Genomic DNA, 21,718 nt, shown 5'->3' on the forward strand with positions numbered 1-21,718 from the left:
ATTTAATTTGTTGCTGTTTTCCACTATTACAAATGATATGCTAATTTTCAGTTACCTCCTTGCAAATATGTTTAAGGGGCTATAATACAGGAATGAGATGGCTTGATCATTGGCATAATCAGGTTCAACTTTAATAATTGCCAAATGGCTTTCCAAGTTAGTTTTACAAGTCCTGTATAACTCTTGAAACAAAACAACATAGATAAAAATAACTACTGAATGAACTCACTGATACATGGAATCTAAAAAAAGTTGAACTCATAGAAACAGAATAGATAGGTTGTTGCCAGGGGCTGAAGGTGGGAGAAATGGGGTCATGTTGACCAAAGGGTATAAGCTGTTAATTGTTTGTAAGATGAATAAGTTCCAGGGATTTAAAGTATAGCATGTGGGCTATAATCGACAATTCTGTATTATGTACTTGAATTTTGCTAAAAAAGTAGATCTTTTTTGTTGTTATTTGTTCTTATTTATTTTTATGACAGGGAGCTAGAGAGAGAGAGAGAGCACAAGCAGGGGGAGCAGGAGAGAGAGAAGCAGGCTCCCCACTGAGCAGGGAGCCCATGGTGGGGGGGTGAGGTTGGGGGGTGGGCTCGATCTCAGGACCCTGCGATCAGGGCCTGAGCCGAAGACAGAAGATTAATGTGGAGACTGAGCCACCCAGGTGCCCCAAGAAAGTAGCTCTTAAATGTTTTCAGCACACATACAAAAGAAGGTAACCATGTGAGGTGATTGATGTATTAACCAATGTTACTGTGGTGATCATTTCAGAATGTAGGCATATGTCAAATAAAACAACAACAACAAAATTACATTTTATTCAAATAATTCTCCAGGGAAATAGAATAAAATCTTGACCTCCTTAATTTTGGTCCATCATGAACAAATCACTCAAGATATTTAATCTTCAGTTTATTTATAAAAAGAGAAAAATTATTTCTAACCATAAATATTTTTTTCAGAAGATTCAAATGAAAATAGATATTAATAAAGGATAATTACTAATATTACACTAAAGATTATTATCATCATTATCGTCATTATTACTATTGATATAAGGATGTCAAAAATGTCTTTACGGTTTAAGGAATTTAAAAACTCATTGCATATATATTACTTTAATTTTGTTTTAAAAATAGCTAAAGGAAGATCATCACAGTTACAACTGAAATTGTGCCTCCCCTCCCAACCAAAACCTTAAGTTGTAGTCATAACTCCCAGAACCTCAGAATGTGACTGTATTTGGGAAAAGGGATTTTTAAAATGTCATTAAGTTAAAATGAGGTTTTTAGGATGAACCCTGACCCACATGACTGCTGTCCTTATGAGGAAACTTGAACACAATCATGCATGCATACAGAGAAAAGACCATGAGAAGGCAGAGTGAGAAGATGGCCATCAATTAGCCTAGGAGACAGGCCTCAGAAAAAGCAACCCAGCTGACACCTTGATCCTGGACTTCAAGCCTCCAGCATGAGAAAATTAACTTAGGGTGTTTAAGGGGGGGGGGGAAATATATATATATATATATATATATATATATATGTGTGTGTGTGTGTGTGTGTGTGTGTAAACACACACATATATTTATTTATATTTATATTTAAGGGAGAAAATATATATGTGTGTATATATATATTTATATTTATCATAAGATAGACACTTGGCAGCAAATTTAACAAGTTTAATTTGGAGCACTATTGGTAACCATAAATTTCCCTTCCTAAGCATTACTATTAGATGCTGAAAAAAAAATCTGTCACTCGACGGTAGTATTCACTTACTTGTGAGCTTAGGGAATAGCATAGAGGACATTAGGAGAAGGAGAGGAAAAGTGAATTGGGGTAAATTGGAGGGGGAGGCAAACCATGAGAGACTGTGGACTCTGAGAAACAAACTGAGGGTTTTGGAGGGGCAGGGGTGGGGGGTTGGGTGAGCCTGGTGGTGGGTATTAAGGAGGGCACGTATTGCATGGAGCACTGGGTGTGGTGCATAAACAATGAATCTTGGAACACTGAAAAAATAAAATAAAATAAAAAATATATTAAAAAAGAAATTACACACATATACACAAACACAATTAAGGGAAATTACTAGAAACAAAGAAAAACAGGTTGAATTATTTCAAATTCATTTTATTGCCACCCCAAACTTTTGTGTAACAAGCTAGCTGGATGTTTGATAAATTCACAATAAATGCCTTCAATAAGTGTCTTGATGGGAGACTCAAGATCTATGTAATCATCTATGAAACTGTCAATGAATAAGTTCATCAAACGAGATAGAGTTTTTTTTTACACTTTAGTTACAAATGTCTTTCACCTATTTGACTGATTGTGCTGTTATCTATGTCATCTTTTATATTAAAAAATTAGTGTGTACTACAGCCTTTGAAAATCTGATGAAAGTTATGAAAAGCCTCACAGAAAAGTGTGCATTGTTCCCTGAATATAAAGTTTTATATTAATTTTTAGGGCATTTCATAGGCATGTGAACTCAGAAGTGCCCACCCTAAGACTTTAGGAGCAGGGAAATCTATGTTATTTGCTTCTCACCATATCAGAGATAAGGCTTTGTGATGAATTTAGAATATGTGGCTGGCTTAACATAATGATGTTTGGGGGATGTGCACTTGAACCAGTTCAAAGTCTATTAAACATAGCAACAAAAGACTTTTATTAACTTTAAATAAGGAAGCAATAAGTATAATTTAATACATTCATATTTCTGTACAGTTATATACAGGCAATCAGAAGAATTCACTGACAATCTGAGTCATAATGGATGGAAGTTTATACAAAAAATAATAGCATAACTTAATAACATTTGTAACCTCAGTAAGTTGTTAATTTTTTATGTTGGAGTTATGTTACATTCATAGTTACAAAAATACATTTTTGTTAAAGATTTCAGACAGTAACACCCAACATCTAACTTCTTTAAGTAATATGAAGGATAACATCATTGAAAAGCTGTGAAATAAAGTAAAATGATATAGCTTTACTATTATCTTCAGTTGACCTTAAGTACTATACACCAGTTAACAAAAATATAATTGGAAATAACTACACTGAAAGGTGGAATCTTCTTTTTATACCTTTGAAGGTATTAGTTTCACATATTTAAAACTAGACTTTTAAAAATAACTTATCTTTGACAATATAAAACCTCTTTTCCCAAAGCCATTAATTTTTTGAGATATAGATATAGATATACACACGCACATTTGGATGTATATATTATATATACATATATATTTAGATGTATATATTACATATACATATATATAATTTAAATGGATATCGTAAGAAAAATAGAAAATTCTGGTTTGGGTTTTAGAAAGTATAGGAAAGCATTAATAATGGGGAAATAATATAATGTGATATAATCATAATAATACGAGGTATTATCAGTCTTTCCATAGAGACTCTATGGAAACAAATGCTCTCCTGGCATATAAGGGAGTACACTAATATTTTCACTTTTTTTTCCCCAAGAGAGTAAGCTTGAATTTCATCCAAATTAATTCGGATGAATTTGGAAGTAAGCAATTCATTAATTTGTTTAATTGTTCATTCAATAAATATTTATTATTTTTGTACTATGTGCCATGTAGTTTAATAAAAGAAAAAATAAATACTGATAAATAATAATTACCTAGTCCAGACCCTCAAAGGATCGTTTAGAGAAGAATGATACGTATGGAATTAAGAAGTGTAACAGACACTATGAAGGAAACCGTACAGAATATCATGGAAGTGCATACCTCTCCTATTACATACTTTTGACAATCAGAAAAGCTTCCCTTTTGTGAAGAAAATTTTAATCAGACTATTGAAACAAACAAAAATAAATAAAGTCCTAAAATTCCCTTGGTTTGATTGTTCTCATATCAAACCAGCACACCAGTCAACAAAATTTGAAAAACCATGAAAGTTCTAAACAGAAATAGTTATTGGTGGTGATAGTTTCCAGGGAACTAACATGATTACTTAGGTCATTAGTCCATTGTGTGCAACTTTCCAAGTGCATCACTATTAGTGTGAAAGACACCTTTCCCCTTGGGAACCAATAATTAACATTTTAAAAAGGTCTGTTGAAAGTGCTTTTATCTGTTCAACAAAACACTAAAGATGTAGTGCTTAGTGTCCCCTTTCAAGTCATTAGTGAACTAAGAGGTATTCCCCTCCATTTTATCTTCCCAACCCTCCCCTACCCCAAACACACCTCACATTTTGTTTTTCTCCTGTCTCTCTCTCCCCAGCCATCCTTTCCTCCTTCCCAAAGTGGTCAATCTTTGGAAATCAGTGAGCTCCATTATAAAAGAGCATCAAGTGTCACAAAAAAAGTGATTTTGACCAGATGTCCCTTGTCTTCACCTTTCTTTTCTTCTCCAGCAATGAATGCAGCAGCAAAGTTGTGAGTGTGTAAGCCAGGTAGGAGCACCCACAGCAAAGGAATTTGGTATCTTTACAGCAACAGCTTGGCAGATGTGTTGAGCCCAGAACGAAGCTCAAGGCCACTTTCTCAGTTTGGCAAGCTTCTGCCCAGTGAATTGCAACCCTTCTTACTAGGAAGAATCCTCTTGGTTTTCCTGCTCCTCCCCAAAGTTCCCCCTCCCCAAATTACCTGAAAGGGAGAGTCCCAAAGTTTGTTTCTGTCCATACTTGATCCCTGGTCCTCACCATGGTCTCCCATCCTCATGCCCAGCCCTTCCAGTCATCCAGCTCCTTCTCCATCTCCAGCCTCGAAAATGGGTACAAAGCAGGGCCTGGAACAACCAGCCTAAGGAGAGAGAAGCTTCATTGGTGAAATCCAAATCCCAGCAGGAAGGGAGGGGGCGGGGAGTCAGGAGGGAAAAAAGTGGAGGCAAAGCAATGCTGCGGGCAGGGGGCAGGGACCCATTTGGGGATGGGGATGGCAGTCGTGAGGAGGGGCGGAAAACCGGAGTTAAAGGTTGGAAAGAACTTGCTCAGCCTTTCGGTGCAAGCGCGCCAATGTCAACCTCCGAAGCTTCCCGGTGCGGGCACGAAAGGGTGCTGAGCGGTATACATAGCTCTCCATACACATTGGGAGCTCAGCGAGAAAAGGAGGGGGCGATGGCAGGCAGGTTCCGCCTCCCCCTGGCCCGCGTGCACACACGCGCCCACCGCGGCTCGGGCTGGCTGAGCGCGGGCGAGTGTGAGCGCGGGCGAGTGTGAGCGCGAGTGTGCGCACGCCGCGGAGAGCCTCTGCCCTCGCCTCGCACCCTGCTCAGGGCATCTTGAGAGCCTGGAAACGTGAACAGGCTTAAAGTATGGCATGTTGCAAAGATGGTTTCTGCCAAGAAGGTACCCGCGATCGCTACGTCCTCCCGGGTCAGTTTCGCCCTCCTGCACTTCCTGTGCCTGGCGGCTTGGTGAGTTCCCTGGGGTCCTGAGGCACAGGGGTGGAGAGGTGGCCAGCTCCGGGCCCCCGCTGGCCGCCGCCCCTCCCAGGGCAGAGCAGACCCTCGGGTCTCGACTGTAAGGTCAGGGGCCGCAGCTGGGCTTTTCTGTGCCCAAGTAGACGCGGAAAGCAGAAGGGGCACCGGATGCAAGAAGAGTGCGGGTTTTGGGGTGCGTGTGCACTGGGTGCGCCTTTCTTGACCATTTCTCTGTCCCCCATCCTTCAGATCTGCCTCCTTCAGCTTGGGGCAAGAGACTCTTTCCCTAGAAGATAAACCTGTTTCCACCTGTTCTGTGATCGATTCTTAAAACAACCCCTTCTGCCTTTTTTTTTTTTTTTTCCCTTCTTCTTCCCTTTCCCCCCCCTTGCGTTTGCAGTTTAAACGAATCCCCAGGACAGAACCAAAAGGAGGAGAAATTATGCCCGGAAAATTTTACCCGCATCCTGGACAGCTTACTCGATGGTTATGACAACAGGCTGCGTCCTGGATTTGGGGGTATGAATGATTTCAAACGCTCACGTGTGTCCTGTCTGTCCCTCTATCGGTCTGCCTGTCTGTGTATCATTAGGTATGCCTCGAGTGGAAAAATGAAAAATCTCTCTCTCAGTCTCTCTGTCTCTCCCTCCCTCCCCACCCCCTTCCCCTTGATGAGACCTCTGACAAGAAGACCGCCCCCACCAGTACTTTCCCATCTCCCTGCCGCCTCAGAAGCTTTGCCTCTCCCCCACACTAATTACCTTCCGGGACCTAACTGCTGGGTGGGGGAGGTTGGAGGGAAAGAGTCAAAAATGGGAACTTGGGGCTCGGTTGCCCAGCTGCGCTGCACCCTGAGAATGGACTTCCCCTGCACCTGGCCAATTTGTTCAGAGCAGGTTGCACTTGAGGCAACTGATCCCAAGTCCCTTGTCCTCCCACGTGGTATCTGTCCCTCTGCCAAAACCTCGCCACCGTGTTCTACCTAGGACATGAATCTGGGGCACGAAGCTGCCCGCTCTGCTAGAGAACCCAGTCCTTTGCTGTTCTCCTCCACAGTGGGATGAATTTTTACTTTATTTGGGGAGATGGCATTTACTTCCCTTCTAAGACTTTGGAGTCAGAGCTGTTTCAGCTTTATTTCTTCCTTAAGTATTTATAATGACTATAATACAGGCACATCTATTAACTGTATGCTGCTCTCTTGCATGTTCATATTCTGTTCGCTTATATAATGCGAATCTATGTGGCAAGCATTGTGCTAGGCACTGTGTTCGCAGAATCTCAAGATATAATTCTGACGCCCAAACACCCGTTCAGTCGCTCAGTCCAGTTCAAAGAGAACATAAGACTTTACTCCAAGTGTGAGCTCAGGTCTTCTGACCACCAAGTCCCTGTTCTTTCCAATTACACGGAGCTAGTTGTGCACTGGAAAGTGAGCTGAAGAAGAAACAAGCTCTATCTTAAAGGAACCTCTTAGTAGTAGTAGCAGTAATAACAGTAATAACTATTAATATTGTATTTATTTATTTGAATTTTCATATATACCAGGCATTTTATAGGCATTACTGAGAGTAAGTTCTTACTATCCCCATTTTACAGATGAAGAGATTGAGGCTTGGGAAGTTAAGTAACCAGTTCAAGTTCACAGCTGGTAAGTGGCATGGGTAGGATGTGAAGCCAGGACAGGTTGTATATTTAAGAGACAAACCCATGAAGACTGAGGGGATATCAGATGGTATGTGGCAAGCATCACATGATATTAGCAGCGCAGAGCATATGAAGCTTCCTGACTTGAGTATGTGGAGAAAGTGAAAGGGAGCAGGACATTCCCGTGACAGAGGACAGAATTAGATATGGTCTCAGGTTTGAAAGAATTATCAGAAGTAAAATAGAATTGGAGAGAGCAGAGCTGGATGATTTTTTGGAGTCTGATGAGTCTGGTTCTTCTCATTAAACAAATGAGGACACTGAAGATTAGAAATGGAAAGTGATTTATACAGGGACAGAGAACATAATGGTTGGCTGAAGTCAGTTCTTCTTTTTTTTTTTTAAGATTTTATTTATTTATTTGACAGAGAGAGATCACAAGTAGGCAGAGAGGCAGGCAGAGAGAGAGAGAGGAGGAAGCAGGCTCCCTGCTGAGCAGAGAGCCCGATGCGGGACTCGATCCCAGGACCCTGAGATCATGACCTGAGCCAAAGGCAGCGGCTTAACCCACTGAGCCACCCAGGCACCCGAAATCAGATCTTCTGATCCCAAACTTTTTCTGGATTTTATTGAGAAGGTTATAGGGGGTCGTTGAGGGTATTAATTGAGTTTTTGCATGTCGACAGTGATAAATCTGGATAAGAAGGATGAAAGATTCTCCTAGTTCTTCTCACATTGCCTCTCCAGTAGTAGGATATTCTGCCATCATGCAAATCTGAAAAGAGCCTTCCTTGCAGAAGTGAATCATTTATCAATGCACAATCTTTCACAAGTGACTGGGAAATTATCACTTTATATTCAAAAAAAGAATTTTGTGGAGAATATTTCAGATGACGTTTTATCACTGAAAACTATATTATATCAATAAAAGAAGTTTTATCCTCCCATAAAGGTTTTAAACATGACATTTTAAGTACAGAAAAAAAAAATAACAGAAATACCAGATCACATGAGTTTAAGTATTTATTAGAGAATTGATGTGCCTGAACATAAAGTGAAAAATCATAACTGAAGTGATATGGTTTTATTACCAAATGGCAGAAGTTGAAATAATATCTGCCCAATTGGTTATAATACAAGTATAACTCAAAAAGAAGAAGGAACCCATTGTAGGTGCGTCCCTTACACCAACCACCTTGTCCCATAATATTGTGTAGACAATAAAATGAATGAAATCAATCTATGTAAGCCATGGCTAGATTCTGGCTAGCTACAGGATTGCTGAACTGTCTCAATGGCATTATTAGTCATCTTACTTGTCACTGCCAAGAGATCTGCCTTATCTACCTGGAGATACTTTCATAGCTTTATGGGAAGAGGTTGGATTCACCTTACTTCAAGTGTTAGCAGTTACTTAATTATTAAAAATTTACACAATTTTTTTGGCTGTGCTCATAAATATTTGGGTAAACGTGATTAATTTTCTTGGAAATGGGTCATTCTCTGTAAAGGTATAGCATCCCACATGTGACAGGGGAATCATAATTTTCACCTGCCCAAACCATGTAATCTGTTTACAGGATGTTGTAAATGAGCATCGCTGAAAATAATAAGAAAAATACTCATTCTTATCACAGACTCTTGGATACCACAAGTTTGGTCCCTTCTTTGACATTTCAATGCTTTGTGGAAAGTTTGGCACTTTAAAAATAAAATGAAAACAATTCAGACTTTGGTCAGTTTGCTATAAATACAGATTTACTTCCTGGTCCCTTTAATCCTACTTCTGCTCTTTGTAGAGCATTTACTTTATATCTGTTTATACAACTTAGCTGTGTTCCATTTAAAATAAAGCTAAAAGCAAAGATTTGAATTGAAATTGGATGGTTTGTGATTGTTCAGTAGGCCGGCAGGGGTTGGAATAGATTTGGAAACTAAATTACATATTTTTAACTCAGCGGCACAGCTTGCAACAGGGAAGTAAAAGGAACTGAAATCATTCCCTTCTTTTCATCCCTCCAGGGTCTCCTCTCCCTTGTCTCCCATGTTCTCCCATTGGAGAAGAAAAGGGGAAAAGGTGAGAAGAGAAGGAAGGAGGCATGGTGAGAGAAGCCAGATTGGGACTTTTGAAGGGGTGTAGTTCTTTTGGCCTCTGACGAATCAGTCTGCTGTCATCTTGAAGTAGCTTGCACCCGCTTAGAAGTGGCATGCAAGTGTACCCTTCGATAAAGGAGCTAGAAAATCATTCCCCTATGCTCTTAGCTGCTTTCAACACTGTTCTACGCCATCTTAAAAATGCATAGCTAAGGTATTAACCTCTGGGAGATAGCTTAGGAAGCCAGCCCTTAACCACTTACATATACTGAAGGATCACACAACCCTTGTACATTTCAGTCTTTTGAGGCACATGATCTGGAGTAATAGATACTTCAACTAATGGTAATTGCCTTGGATCATCTTCCACAACTTCCCTGAAATGGGAACAGACCATCAGGTCAGTTTTGCGAGGTTGCTCACTAGCCTAGTGGGACTTCATGTTAGTGAGGTCCTCTACAGTTTGGAAACCTTTTTGCATACAATTTTAATAAGATTCTCATAACAACACAAAGAGATAAGCAGGGTGGGCATCATCCCTATTTTAGAGGGGAGGCTGGGAAAAGTTCCAATGAATTGCTCTAGAACCCTAAAACTACTAATAGACCACCAGTAGACCAGGAAGCTGGTCTATTGCTACATCCACTTCTAAAGCTTTCTTACATCCTTCTGTTTACCAAGAGTGAAATTTTCATGAACATACCTTCTTGTTCCTAAGTAGGTTATTAAAATAAGCAAAACTGCATTTCCCCCAAAGGAGTGAAATGAGAACTTTTATTCTAAAGCTCTAATAACATTTTAAAATGGAAAAGCAAATATGGAGAAGTATATACACTTAGGTAAATTTGCAGTCAAATGCTCTACCACTGAGCTATACCCCCTATACTTAGGTAAATTTGGAATAAGTTCCCCACACAAATAAAAATATTCTTGCAATGTTTTCAAATGATCTATATCCTAGCCAAAATGTACTAACCGTGTGCTAGCCTTATTAATTGAATGTCTACAGAGAATAAACTTTTTAAAATATGTTGACAAAAAGAACATTTCAAATCCCCAGGGCAACAGAAAAATAAAGCTTCATTCTCTTTTGATTTGTCACTGTCATTTAACATCCATTTGCTGAACCAATAGATATTGAGATCACTATGTATCAGGAACAATGTGAGGTTGTAAAGGTATTATTCTGAATCAGACACAAGCTCTTGTGAACTTTAGAGCTGAACAGTGTAGAGAGATAAAAATAACAAAGAAACAACAAAATATTAAAAATAATGCTGTGGAACAGTCTAAAAGCATGCTAAGATAGAGAATTAACTGGGTAAGAGATCTATTTCAGATAAATTTTCTGATGGTGAAGAATATCTTGTAAGTTGAGCCCTGAAGGTGATGGATATGGAAAAGGTAAGCAAAAGCTGTTCTCAGGCAGGAAAGAAAGAAAGAAAGAAAGAAAGAAAGAGTAAGGATTCTAAGGTAGATGGTAAGTTAGTGTGATTCAGACAGTGAAGGGAGTTTGGTGAAAAGCATTCCAGGAAGGTAGTATCAAAACAAGAAAAAGAATTTCACAGGTCTAGCTCCTTGTGGTAAGCAGAGGCCAGAGCAGGCAAGGCCCTTTGTAAAAGAGTTTTGATCCTTTTTTGGTGAACCTGGAAGCCACTGGAGTTTTTTCGGTGGAGGGAATGACCTGATATGACTCAGATTGTAATGTGATTCCTTTGGTTGCTGCATAATAAAAAGAAAAACTTAGATACAGAGGTTGGGCAATATTGGAACAAGGAGACCAGCAAAGAAGTTTTTTTTCTGAGGTTGTGGGGGAGGTTTTCTTTGTTAAGTTAATGGTGGCTTAGTATACAACAGTAGATGTAGTCAAGATAGATTTAAGTGGAAAAACTGAGGTACATTTTGGAGGTATAATTCAACAGATAATTGGAGATGGATTTCATATGGGTGGTAAAGGAGAGGGAGAAGTAAAAAAATGACTTCTAGATTTTTATTTTGAGAAAGTGGGTAGAGGATGGTGCTTTTTAAATTAGGAAGGAGGGAAGGAGGGAGAAGAGAGATGGGGGTGAAATCAAGAAATCAGGTGTGGATATGTGAAGAATGTTAGAATAAATATGTGGGGTCCTAGTGGTTGTACATATCTGGATATCACAAAAGAGTTTTAACTGCAGATACACAAGAGTCTCACCAACATACAACACTATGAGAATAGATCCCTAAAAATGAGTATAGAAAGGGCAAGGAGACCAGAACCAAGCCTCAAAGAACACTAACAAGTGAGGAAGGGCAGAAAACCTAGAATTGTCAGAGGAGGATGAATGTGATAGAAGTGGGCACTCAGAGCTTGTGAAATTCTAGAAGTAAAGAGAATGGAATGTCTTAGGAAGGAAGGAAGAGAAGCCTCTCAAATTCTTTTAAGATTAAGTAAGATAAGGCTAAACACATGGAGATGTTTCATTTCATTCACTTTTCATCAACTCCTTATTAATCATATGATATGGGTCAGGCACTGTTCTAGGATGGCACCGAGAAATGCATTAGTAAACAAAAGAAACGCAGCGGCCTGCCTTCATGAGCTAATTTAGTGAAAGAGACAGAAAATGAGCAACAGAAATAAGTAAAATATACTGTCCGAAGTCGATAACTGCTATGGAATATTAAAAAGCAGGGGAGGGGCTGTAGTTTTAATGAAAGTAGTAGGAAAAGCTTCAATGAGAAGGTGATATTTTGAACAACGATCTTAAGTGGTTAAAAGGAGAAGCCACGTTTGGGTTAGAAGAAACACTATGTGAAACTGCCAAGTATGCAAGTTAGAGTTGCTGTAGTCAAGTTTAACAGGACTGAGGAGTAAGAAGGGGTTGGTATGATACAAAAATGACGTTGTGTAAAGCTTTGCAAGCTGATAAATACTTTAGTGTTACTTTGAGTCAGATCACAAGTGATTAGAGGCATTCCAACAGGAGCAAGTCCTAAACTGCCCAATTTCCAAAGACTCACGTTGGTTGTTGTAGTGACAAAAGCCGCCTTGGGTCAAGGGCAAATGCATAGATGTTTTCATAATTAACTAGGTGAGAGATGATGGATGTATTGACCAAGCCAGAGGCATGGAGCTTGTGAAGTGGGAAGAAATGATCTGGTTCTGGCTAGGTTTCAAAGAGTTGGTCCACTAATGACAGCTAGAATGAGGAGTGTGAGAAAAAAAGGTGTCTGACACCAAAGTTTTTGACTTGAACACCTAAAAAATAGAGTTGCCAACACTGTGGCAGAAGCAGATGAGGGGTGTGAATGAACAATTTGTATGTGGATATGTTAAGTCAAGATGCCTATTGGACATTAAGTGAAGATGAATCTGGAAAGCAGGCTGATTAGTATGTCAATATATATGGTACTTAAAGCCATAAGACTATAGGGACCATCAAGAGATTAAGGATGAGGGATGCCTAGGTGGCTCAGTGGGTTAAAGCCTCTGCTGTCGACTCAGGTCATGATCCCAGGGTCCTGAGATCAAGCCCCGCATTGGGTTCTCTGCTCAGCTGGGAGCCTGCTTTCCTTCCTCGCTCTCTGCCTGCCTCTCTGCCTACTTGTGATCTCTGTCTGTCAAATAAATCTTAAAAAATAAAAAAGAGAGATTAAGGATGATATGGAAGAGGCACAGGTATAGAATTCTGAAGTCTCCAGTGTTAAGAGGTGGGGAGTTCACAAGAATCTCTGTCCCAAGAAGACTGAGGAGGGGGGCCTTTGACATAGGAGGAAAATCTCAGAGTATGCACACTGGATGGTGAGTAAAAAGAGGAGGTGTGATTGATCATTCACTTCTTCTTCTTCTTCTTCTTTTTCTTTTTTTTTTTTTTTGATCATTCACTTCTTAATGCTCCTGATAGATTGAGAAAGAACAGAACATAAAATTGTTCACTGCTTTTAGAAATATCTACCTCTTCGCTGATTTTGACAGAGCAGCTTTGTTGGTGTGGTGAATGTAAAAATCTGATTGGGGGGGATGGGAGGAGCCTCTGGATATTTGTACAGGGGAGCAGAGAAATGGGGTGGTTACATGGAGGGAGAAGTTGGATCAAGAGAGTTTCTTTACCAATGGGAGAAATTAAATTATTTTTTAAAGTCCATGGAAACAATGCTGTAGATAGGGAAAACTAGATACTGATGAAAGGAAGTTAAGTGACTCTGGAGCATGAAAACCAGGTTACAATAGATGACAGAGTGAAAAGAAAGGGAAGAACTCGAGGCAGTGTGTATGGATTTGTTTTTTCCTGGAAATCCAAAATGTGAAGGGGAAGAGAAAGAGGGAAGGTTGCCTTCTTTTAAGATTAGAAATATCAGAATACATCTGTGTACTACTGGAATAATCTAGTAGGGGATAATGTAATATCACAGTGGAGGGAAGATGCCCTTGAGATGATAAGAGACTACAGAATCCAGAACAGAAATTTATTTTTTATTTACTTGGTATAGCAAAAAAGATGTACCACCACTGTTGTATATTTGCATTTTCTTTAGGGCAAGGATATTTGGTGTTTCCCCAAAAAGGCACTGTAAAATCTAGATATCGGCTATTCGTAACTTTATGGAGATGTAAATAATATTTCACTGGGCTGTTTGTTTTCTTTTGGGTGAAAAATACATCAATGTTCATTATATTATTTTCTAGGCGTTTTTATTGTGTTTCTTTTTAAAAGCTTCTTGTATACAGAACTGGATTCTGAATTAAGAATACTTGTTTAACAATTACTCTCGTTATTGGTCCATATGTGACTTTCTTTTGATCTGCCCACCCTTCCATTGAACTGTCATAAACACAGCAGTTAAGTCATTGAACTGCACAACGGTGACAACTTTTATCCTGCAAGAGTGTCTCCTTCATGCTCTCCTCCTGTCTGCCCCAACCACACTTACCACCATTCTGAGTCCTTTTTAAATTATTTCATAGTTTTCCTTTGAATATTACTTTAACTCAACTTTTATTTAAATTTCAATTACAAAAATTTAGTGGTTTTGAACATGTTCTATATTAACTTTAGGTGTGTGTTTGTTTTTTTTGTCTCCCACTTAATCGTGTATCTCTAAGATTCATTCTTGCTGTTGCCTATTGCTATAGATCATTCATTGGGCTGCTGTGTGATATTTCCACTTCATAGGAACCAGTTTATTCATCTTCTCTGTTGGCAGTAGGCATTTTGCTTATTTCCAAGATTGTGTTGCTGTGAATATTCTGGCCCAAATTTCCTGCTGTAAATGTGCAAAAGTTTCTTTTGCATATATATCCAGGAATGGATTTTTCTGGATCTTCATGTAAGTGGGAGTTCAACTTGATGAGATAATGCCAAACTGTTTTCTGTGGTGGTTTTACAAATTCAAACTCTCATTTACAATGAATATGAGATTCAGGATCCACAAAACCTTCAACCATATACATATACATACATATACATACATATATATGTATGTGTGTGTGCATATATATATATACATATATATATACTTGAAATGGCATTGGATTGTGAAATAATTAGAATTTTCTGATTTTGAATATGGTCAAACATCTTTCAAACCTTTATTGCCTATAAGAATTTTCCTTCTGTGAGAAGCATTTTTGTCTTTTGCTCATATTTCACTATTTTTTAAAATGCTCTTCTTATGTATTTAAGTACTTTAGTCATTTAAAAAGTTGACCTGGATTGATAGAAGAATCATAAGACATAGGAAACACTATTAATATCATCTACGTAAAACTTGATAGCTCTGTTTTTCCTGTGTTATCAATGGATATCTCTTCTTTGTTTATTCTGTAAGAAGGCTAGCATTTCTGTATTTTTAGTGACAAACAAAATTAGATATTTCTTTAAATATATCACTCAAGATTCCTTGTTGTTATTATATGTCCTAAGTACTTGATTTTTAGAAACACATCAGCTGTGTTTTGTAAGCCGTAGCTGGATGCATGATCTTAGGTGGCTGAAAAACCAGAAATATGTCCTCAAGTGGGTAACTGGGGACACACTAGGAATAAGGATCGACATGTTTCAGTATTAGCAAAACATCTGAGGTCTTTCTCCTGGTGTTACAGCAAATTGGATACTGTTATTGGTGGAAAAAATTAAATCGTTATATCCTTTGACCAAGTCCATACAGCTGAAGTAAAGTTAGCAGTGGAAAATCATCTGACACGTTGTGAATTGTTTCTCTACTGTCCACTGAAGTTCAACTCATTAATAAGTTGGGAATATTCCTCTGCATTTCATCTTGGTAGTTTTGGCTCTTTCTTTCAGACCCTACTGAAGATCACTTTGTTTGCCTTATAAAATGCCAACTATATTTTGGGGATTAAAAAACATTCCCCCATTACCAAAGAAGTAGGATTTTTAAAATAAAATATGTCTTTGATGTTATACATTTATGAGAAGTCCTTCCAAGCCCCAAATTATCTGGTTTCTATGTAATTATGCTCTTAGTAAGGTTGATTTGAACGTCCTAAACAGTAGTGTTAGGGGAAGCGTCTCTGAGAATTATTCTTAATTACATAGCGACCATTATTCATAGAAAACTGATTTATTGGAAACCCATTACATTGTGGCCTGAGATGAGTTCTGGGAAAGGATACAAATATAAATAAGACACATTTTCTGCTTTAATCAGGAAATATTTTTAGCTTAACTGGTATAACAAATGAATCCAAGTAATTTTTCTTTTTGGGAAGTTTTAAATCACTGGTGGGATGATATTAAGAACACAGACATGTAGATATTCACCACCTAGTATGTGCAAAGCATTATACTAGTTGAGAAGTTCAAAAGAGGGTTAAGATTTCATCTTTGCTGTTAAGGGAAGAAAGACAGACCCAAATAGGCTATACTAAGATAAGAACAAAGGCATAGAAAGAGCTGCAAGAACATAGCTCAGAAATTAGGCATAAACAAAATTTAGGAAATTTAGATATGGCGTATTATGTAATAGGCCATTACATAAGCAATTAGCTACTGATTTATTATTTAATTATATCATTACCATAGTAAAGCTAGAATGTACTTGGAAATCAATACAAGGGGGTTATAATTCTGGCTCTGGCGTATGATATTTAAACTCTGTGAGCTCAGTTTCCAGATTCATAAAATTCTCATGATAATATCACCCTTGGAGTGTGTTGTGAGAATTAAATGAAATAGTGTATGGAAAGAGGCTAGTAGCCCTCCTGGCACATGGGTAGGCCTTCAATAAGTAGAATTATTATATCTCGGCTCTTTTCTCTTTGGGGAAAAATCTTTTTCCCTGTGAGCAGTGACACACCAGCACGCCCTGTGATCTGTTAACCTCCATCCTTGTTGCTGCATTCCTAGTGTAGGCCATCATCATTTCTCAACTAGGCTGGTAAGACAGCCTTTTATAAGAGCCCTTCCTCTACACTTGCTCCTCTATAATTTACTGTTAACAACTGCCAGAGTGATTTTATAAAGAATATAATTCAAATCATATAATTTCCTTACTTCAAACTCTTGATGGCCTTCCAATGATTAAGGGATAAAAATCAAACTTCCTTATAGCCCAAGGCAGAGCTGAACTGAGTATCAGAGGAAGAAAACTTTGGGAAAGAACAGAAGAAAATTGTTTCTTTTGTATTTCTGTATGCTTTTGCTTGGGAGGCCATTATAAAATGCTACAGACAGAGTAGCTTAAACAATAGCAATATCAAGGTGTCAGCAGGCTTGGTTTCCTCTAAGTCCTCTCCTTTGTTGTGGATGGTTATCTTCTCTGTCTTCACATGGTCTTTTTACTGTGTGGTTTTGTGTCCTAATCTCCTCTTCTTTTAAGAGTACCAGTCACATTGGATTTGAGTCCATCCTAAAGACCTCATTTTAACCTAATTTCCTTTTTTAAAGACCCTAATTCTAAATACAGTCATATTCTGAGGTACTGGGCGTTAGGACTTCAACATATGAATTTGGGAAGAACATAATTCAGCCCATAACAACCTCTCCATGTGTGGTCCATCTGTCACCAGGATTTCTACAAGTTTTTTTTTCCATGTAGTTTTAACAACTGTCACTAGAACATGTATTTTAAGTATGTTGCTTAAAAGATGTCCCTTTAGGGGACACCTGGGTGGCTCGGTGGGTTAAGCCTCTGCCTTCGGCTCAGGCCATGATCTCAGGGTCCTGGGATCGAGTCCCACATCCAGCTCTCTGCTTTGCAGAGAGCCTGCTTTCTCCCCTCTCTCTGCCTGCCTCTCTGCCTACTTGTGATCTCTCTCTCTCTCAGTCAAATAAATAAATAAAATCTTTTTTAAAAAGCCCTTTTAGAATATGGACTCAGGAGTAGGTCTCTGTTCACTGACTGGTTTTCATTCTGTTTATGTGACTTTCATTTCTTATCATTCTCTTCCTTACCTGCTTTGCACCAGCCTCACTGGCCTCTTTTTTATTCCCTGAACACAGCAAGGTCTCTCCTGACTCTGAGCTTTTATCCTGCAGTACTTTATTCTTGGAATGACAATTCTCTCTGTTATTCCAGTGGCTCATGTTTACCCTCCAGGTCTCAATTTAAAAGTTTCCACTTTGAAGAGTGGCTCAAAAATCTAGGCTTTCCCAGCCTCTTACTCCATTACCAGCCTGATTTGTACCTCTTATGAATAAAAAGATTCTTCCATTCAATTTATTTCTTTATTATTTACACTCAGACTCTTCTAATAGCATGTTAACTCCCTGAAGCAGGGAATTTATTTATTTATTTATTGTGTTTAAATTTATTTTATTTTTCAAATTTTTATTTAAATTCTAGTTAGTTAACATGTAGTGTAATACTGGTTTCAGGAGTAGAATTTAGTGATTCATTACCTACATATAACACCCAGTGAGACAGGGAACTCCTAAGTCTTGGTTACCACTCTAGCACCAGGGCCTAGTACAGAACCTGATACTCAGCAGGTGCTCACTCAGTGAATGTTTATTGAGTGGGTGTCCAAATGAAATCTCTCTTCCAATCATATATTTTTAGAATCTCACTTAATCTCAAAGACGATCATGTAAAACAAATACTGAACAATGTCACAAACAAACTAAACAATATGAAGATTGTAATTCCAGACATAAATATTTTTCCAAGAATCATTAAGGAAGTATTATATAAGAATTGGAAAATACCCATTATTATCATGGAATCACTGTAACTACAAGACTTAGCATAACCCCACACACCTTAAAGTAAATTTGTAAGTAAAAATATCATTGGCCTAATTCCTCTCATATACTTCCCTTACTCCCATTGAACACTTAATACACAGTAATAATATTTTACAGGACATAGTTGGGTAAATACTATTCTAGAAATCAGATGAACACAGTCTGTAAACTAGAATAAAATGAACGGCATCACCTAAGGAATTGCTAGAAATGCAAATTGCCAGGCTCCACCTTAGACCTACTCAATCAGCAGGGCTAGTGTGGGGGCCCAGCATTGCTGCTTTAACAAACCTTTGGGTGATTCTGATCCATGAAAGTTTGAAAACTACTGCCCTAAATTGATCTTTAAAGTAATTTTTGATTCTCAAATTCCAAATAAAGCAGAAGATCTTGAAAGAGGAGAGGAAAAATTGAAACAAGAGGAAAGCAGAGAAGGAGACAAGCCATAAGAGTCTCTTAATCTCAGAAAACAAACTGAGGCTTGTTGGAGGCGAGGGAGGTGGGAGGGATAGGGTAGCTGAGTGACAGACATTGGGGAGGGTATGTGCTATGGTGAAAGCTGAGAATTGTGTAAGACTGATGATTCACAGACCGGTACCCCTGAAAACAGTAATACATTGTATGTTAACAAAAATTTTAAATATATATATATATATATATATATATATGAAAAAGTAAAGTAACTTTTGAATTCTCAAGAATCTTATCAAGCAAGTGGTTCAGTTGTCAAATCATTTCAGGACATATGCAACCTTAATTATTTTAAGTAACTTATTTTCTCTGTTTTCCAAAGGTTTTTTTTTTTTTTAAAGATTTTATTTATTTATTTGACAGAGATCACAAGTAGGCAGAGAGGTAGGCAGAGAGAGAGAGGAGGAAGCAGGCTCCCTGCCGAGCAGAGAGCCAGATGCGGGACTCGATCCCAGGACCCTGAGATCATGACCTGAGCCAAAGGCAGCGGCCCAACCCACTGAGTCACCCAGGTGCCCCTTGTTTTTTTTTTTTTTTAATGAAAGCTCATGATGGATCAATTTAATCTATGACTTTTCTTTCAGTATACTTAAAAAGGATATATTTTTCTTAGGATACTTATTTAAGAAAGAATTTTCTCATTCTTCTTCAAATTATTTTTCTTCCTGCGGCTCATTCTTTGTTCTATACGGTGAGAAATATTCTGATTCATTTTTATGAAGACAACTTTAAACCTAGGACATTAAGCTATACCAACTACTCTTTCTCTCCCCTCCGCCCCTTGGCATAAATCCAATTGCCCAACCAGTATCCAAAGGAAATAACCCATCTTGATAACAGATGTTATTCTTTCCAGTATGGATTATCTAGCTTCTGGCCAAACAATGTTATAAACTATCATTTAAATGGTATCCAAGAGGGCAACAATTTTTTTTATTAGTAATAAAAAATGTATATATAATAACTACTATCATTACTGAGTACATTATATTCTAGAGACTGGGAAAAATCATTTACATTTATAATTTCAGTTAATACTCATTAAAACCTTTACCTCTCAGGATTCACGGCTTGACTAAGATTATATTTAAAAAGTGTTTGAGCCAAATTTCAATTCCATAGTTCCTGATTTTAAGCACCATGCTAAACCCAGATTGTGGAAATCTTCCTTTGTCTAAAACCTGTGTCACCCCCATGGTCAAGATGCCCCCACCTTTTTCTTCTGCCAAACACACCTCCATCTTTTTCTTCTGCCAAACACACCTATGTGTTTGTTTCTGAACCAATCTTATTTAGGCCTGGGAAAGAATCTTAGTAGTGGCCATTATCAGAAGCAAAGAGAAACTACTACTTAATACGTACTCTTGTAAGAGAGTCACTGTGTTCAGGGTTTTGTATGAGAAATTTCATTTGATCCCTATCACCAGTCTTGCCTATAATCTGAGGTTGCTGCTTCTGAGAGGTTCAATAGCCTGCCCAAGATGAAATGGCTAGTAGGTGGCAAGAAGTGAATAGGTCTGACTTGTAGGAGAGTTTATCTTTGATCTCAGTCACCAGTGGATGGTCTGCTGATTGTTAAAGGTGACCTGAATCATTTCTGGGCTTAAGTTATTTCCCAGAATTGTCAGCTCTCCAAAGATGCATCCCTTACAACTCTTAGGGTTTGTCTCCTCATTCTTGTAGCTACATTTCCTCTTTTTAACAGCTCAATGGCTGATCAGATGATGGACTATAAAAAATTACAAAGGCAGAAAGCTTTTTTTCCCCTGCACTGTCTGTCATAACAGTGCCCGGAGGTGATGTGTTTTTGAAGAAGCAAGATTCCCCTAAGTAACTAGGGTGGTATTTTTTGTTTGTTTGCTTGTTTGTTTTGCCTATAAATAAACACTGCTTTCTGGTTCTGTTGTTCTTTTGTCTACATTTTTTTTTTCTATTTTTGGAGAGATGCATCATCTCACTGAAAATTTAAGATCCCTATAAAAACATGATATATCATATCTATATTTATTCTTTATCCTCCTTGCCTATAAAATTGGTAATTTTTTTTCACTCATTTACTTTATACCTACTAGGTCCTGTTACAGAAGTAAAAACTGATATATATGTCACCAGCTTTGGACCCGTCTCTGACGTTGAAATGGTAGGTACTTAAGAAATTTAATGTACCTCTTGAGGTTTGAAGAAAACATTCAGAAGAGAGGGCCATTTATATTTTAATATTTATTTTGTCATTAATTACACACAGCTAGCATGTCAAAGAACCGCCTAGTTTCAAAAGTTTATAAGGAGTAAGTCATTTAATTTGCATTTTGGCTCTAACATTTAACTATTTTTTGGTTTAGAGTTATTCTCACAAAGAAAAGAACTTTCCTATTACTAGTCTCCATGGCACAACCTTTTATGTAGTAATTTTTTCCCTTTAGAAAATTATTGAGGAGGAGACAATTGAAGAGTGTAATTAGTTTTTGTATGAAGCTATATTCTTCCCCTAATCACGTTTAGTATTACATGTTGGCCCAATTGCTCACTCCCTTTGCCCACCCCAACCCCTTCTCCTCCTGCCTCTCTCTCATGCTTCAAGAAGTTAAAACACCAAACACTGATCAGGATGAATTCATCCATTCAGTTGTGCCTCTAATAGTAAATATATGCAGTTTAAAGGTCAGAGAGCCAGCTTGACCTTTCTTCCTTGACCTGAAGCTCTTAAGTTAACTTTAAAAAATTCTGTTAATATATAATTGGTTTTTTAAAAATTTTATTTTGTCTTAGAGATGCCTACAATTTTATGATGGATTATGCCATGATATTTGTTACACTTTTACTAATTTTGCTACCTGGTCTAAAGTACAACTGTAATTATTTGGTGCTGGTGGTTCTATTAAATTATGGTAATTAATCTTGAATGACTCATGTTTAT

General features: G+C 38.0%; 1 protein-coding gene across 1 annotated transcript in view; it reads left to right on the forward strand.

Annotated features, from left to right (window-relative positions):
* The first annotated feature begins 5,178 nt into the window (after nucleotides 1-5,178).
* GABRA4 (gamma-aminobutyric acid type A receptor subunit alpha4) overlaps nucleotides 5,179-21,718 on the forward strand; it is a 68,387-nt gene continuing 51,847 nt past the window's right edge. Inside the window, exons 1-3 of the mRNA XM_044224677.1 lie at nucleotides 5,179-5,398; nucleotides 5,805-5,923; nucleotides 20,874-20,941. Of these exons, the coding sequence (XP_044080612.1) occupies nucleotides 5,313-5,398; nucleotides 5,805-5,923; nucleotides 20,874-20,941 (273 nt within the window). The 5' untranslated portion in view covers nucleotides 5,179-5,312. The remainder of the gene's footprint in view (nucleotides 5,399-5,804; nucleotides 5,924-20,873; nucleotides 20,942-21,718) is intronic.

This window comes from Neovison vison, chromosome 11 (assembly GCF_020171115.1).
Source record: "Neovison vison isolate M4711 chromosome 11, ASM_NN_V1, whole genome shotgun sequence".
In the NCBI taxonomy this organism is placed as follows: Eukaryota; Metazoa; Chordata; class Mammalia; order Carnivora; family Mustelidae; genus Neogale; species Neogale vison.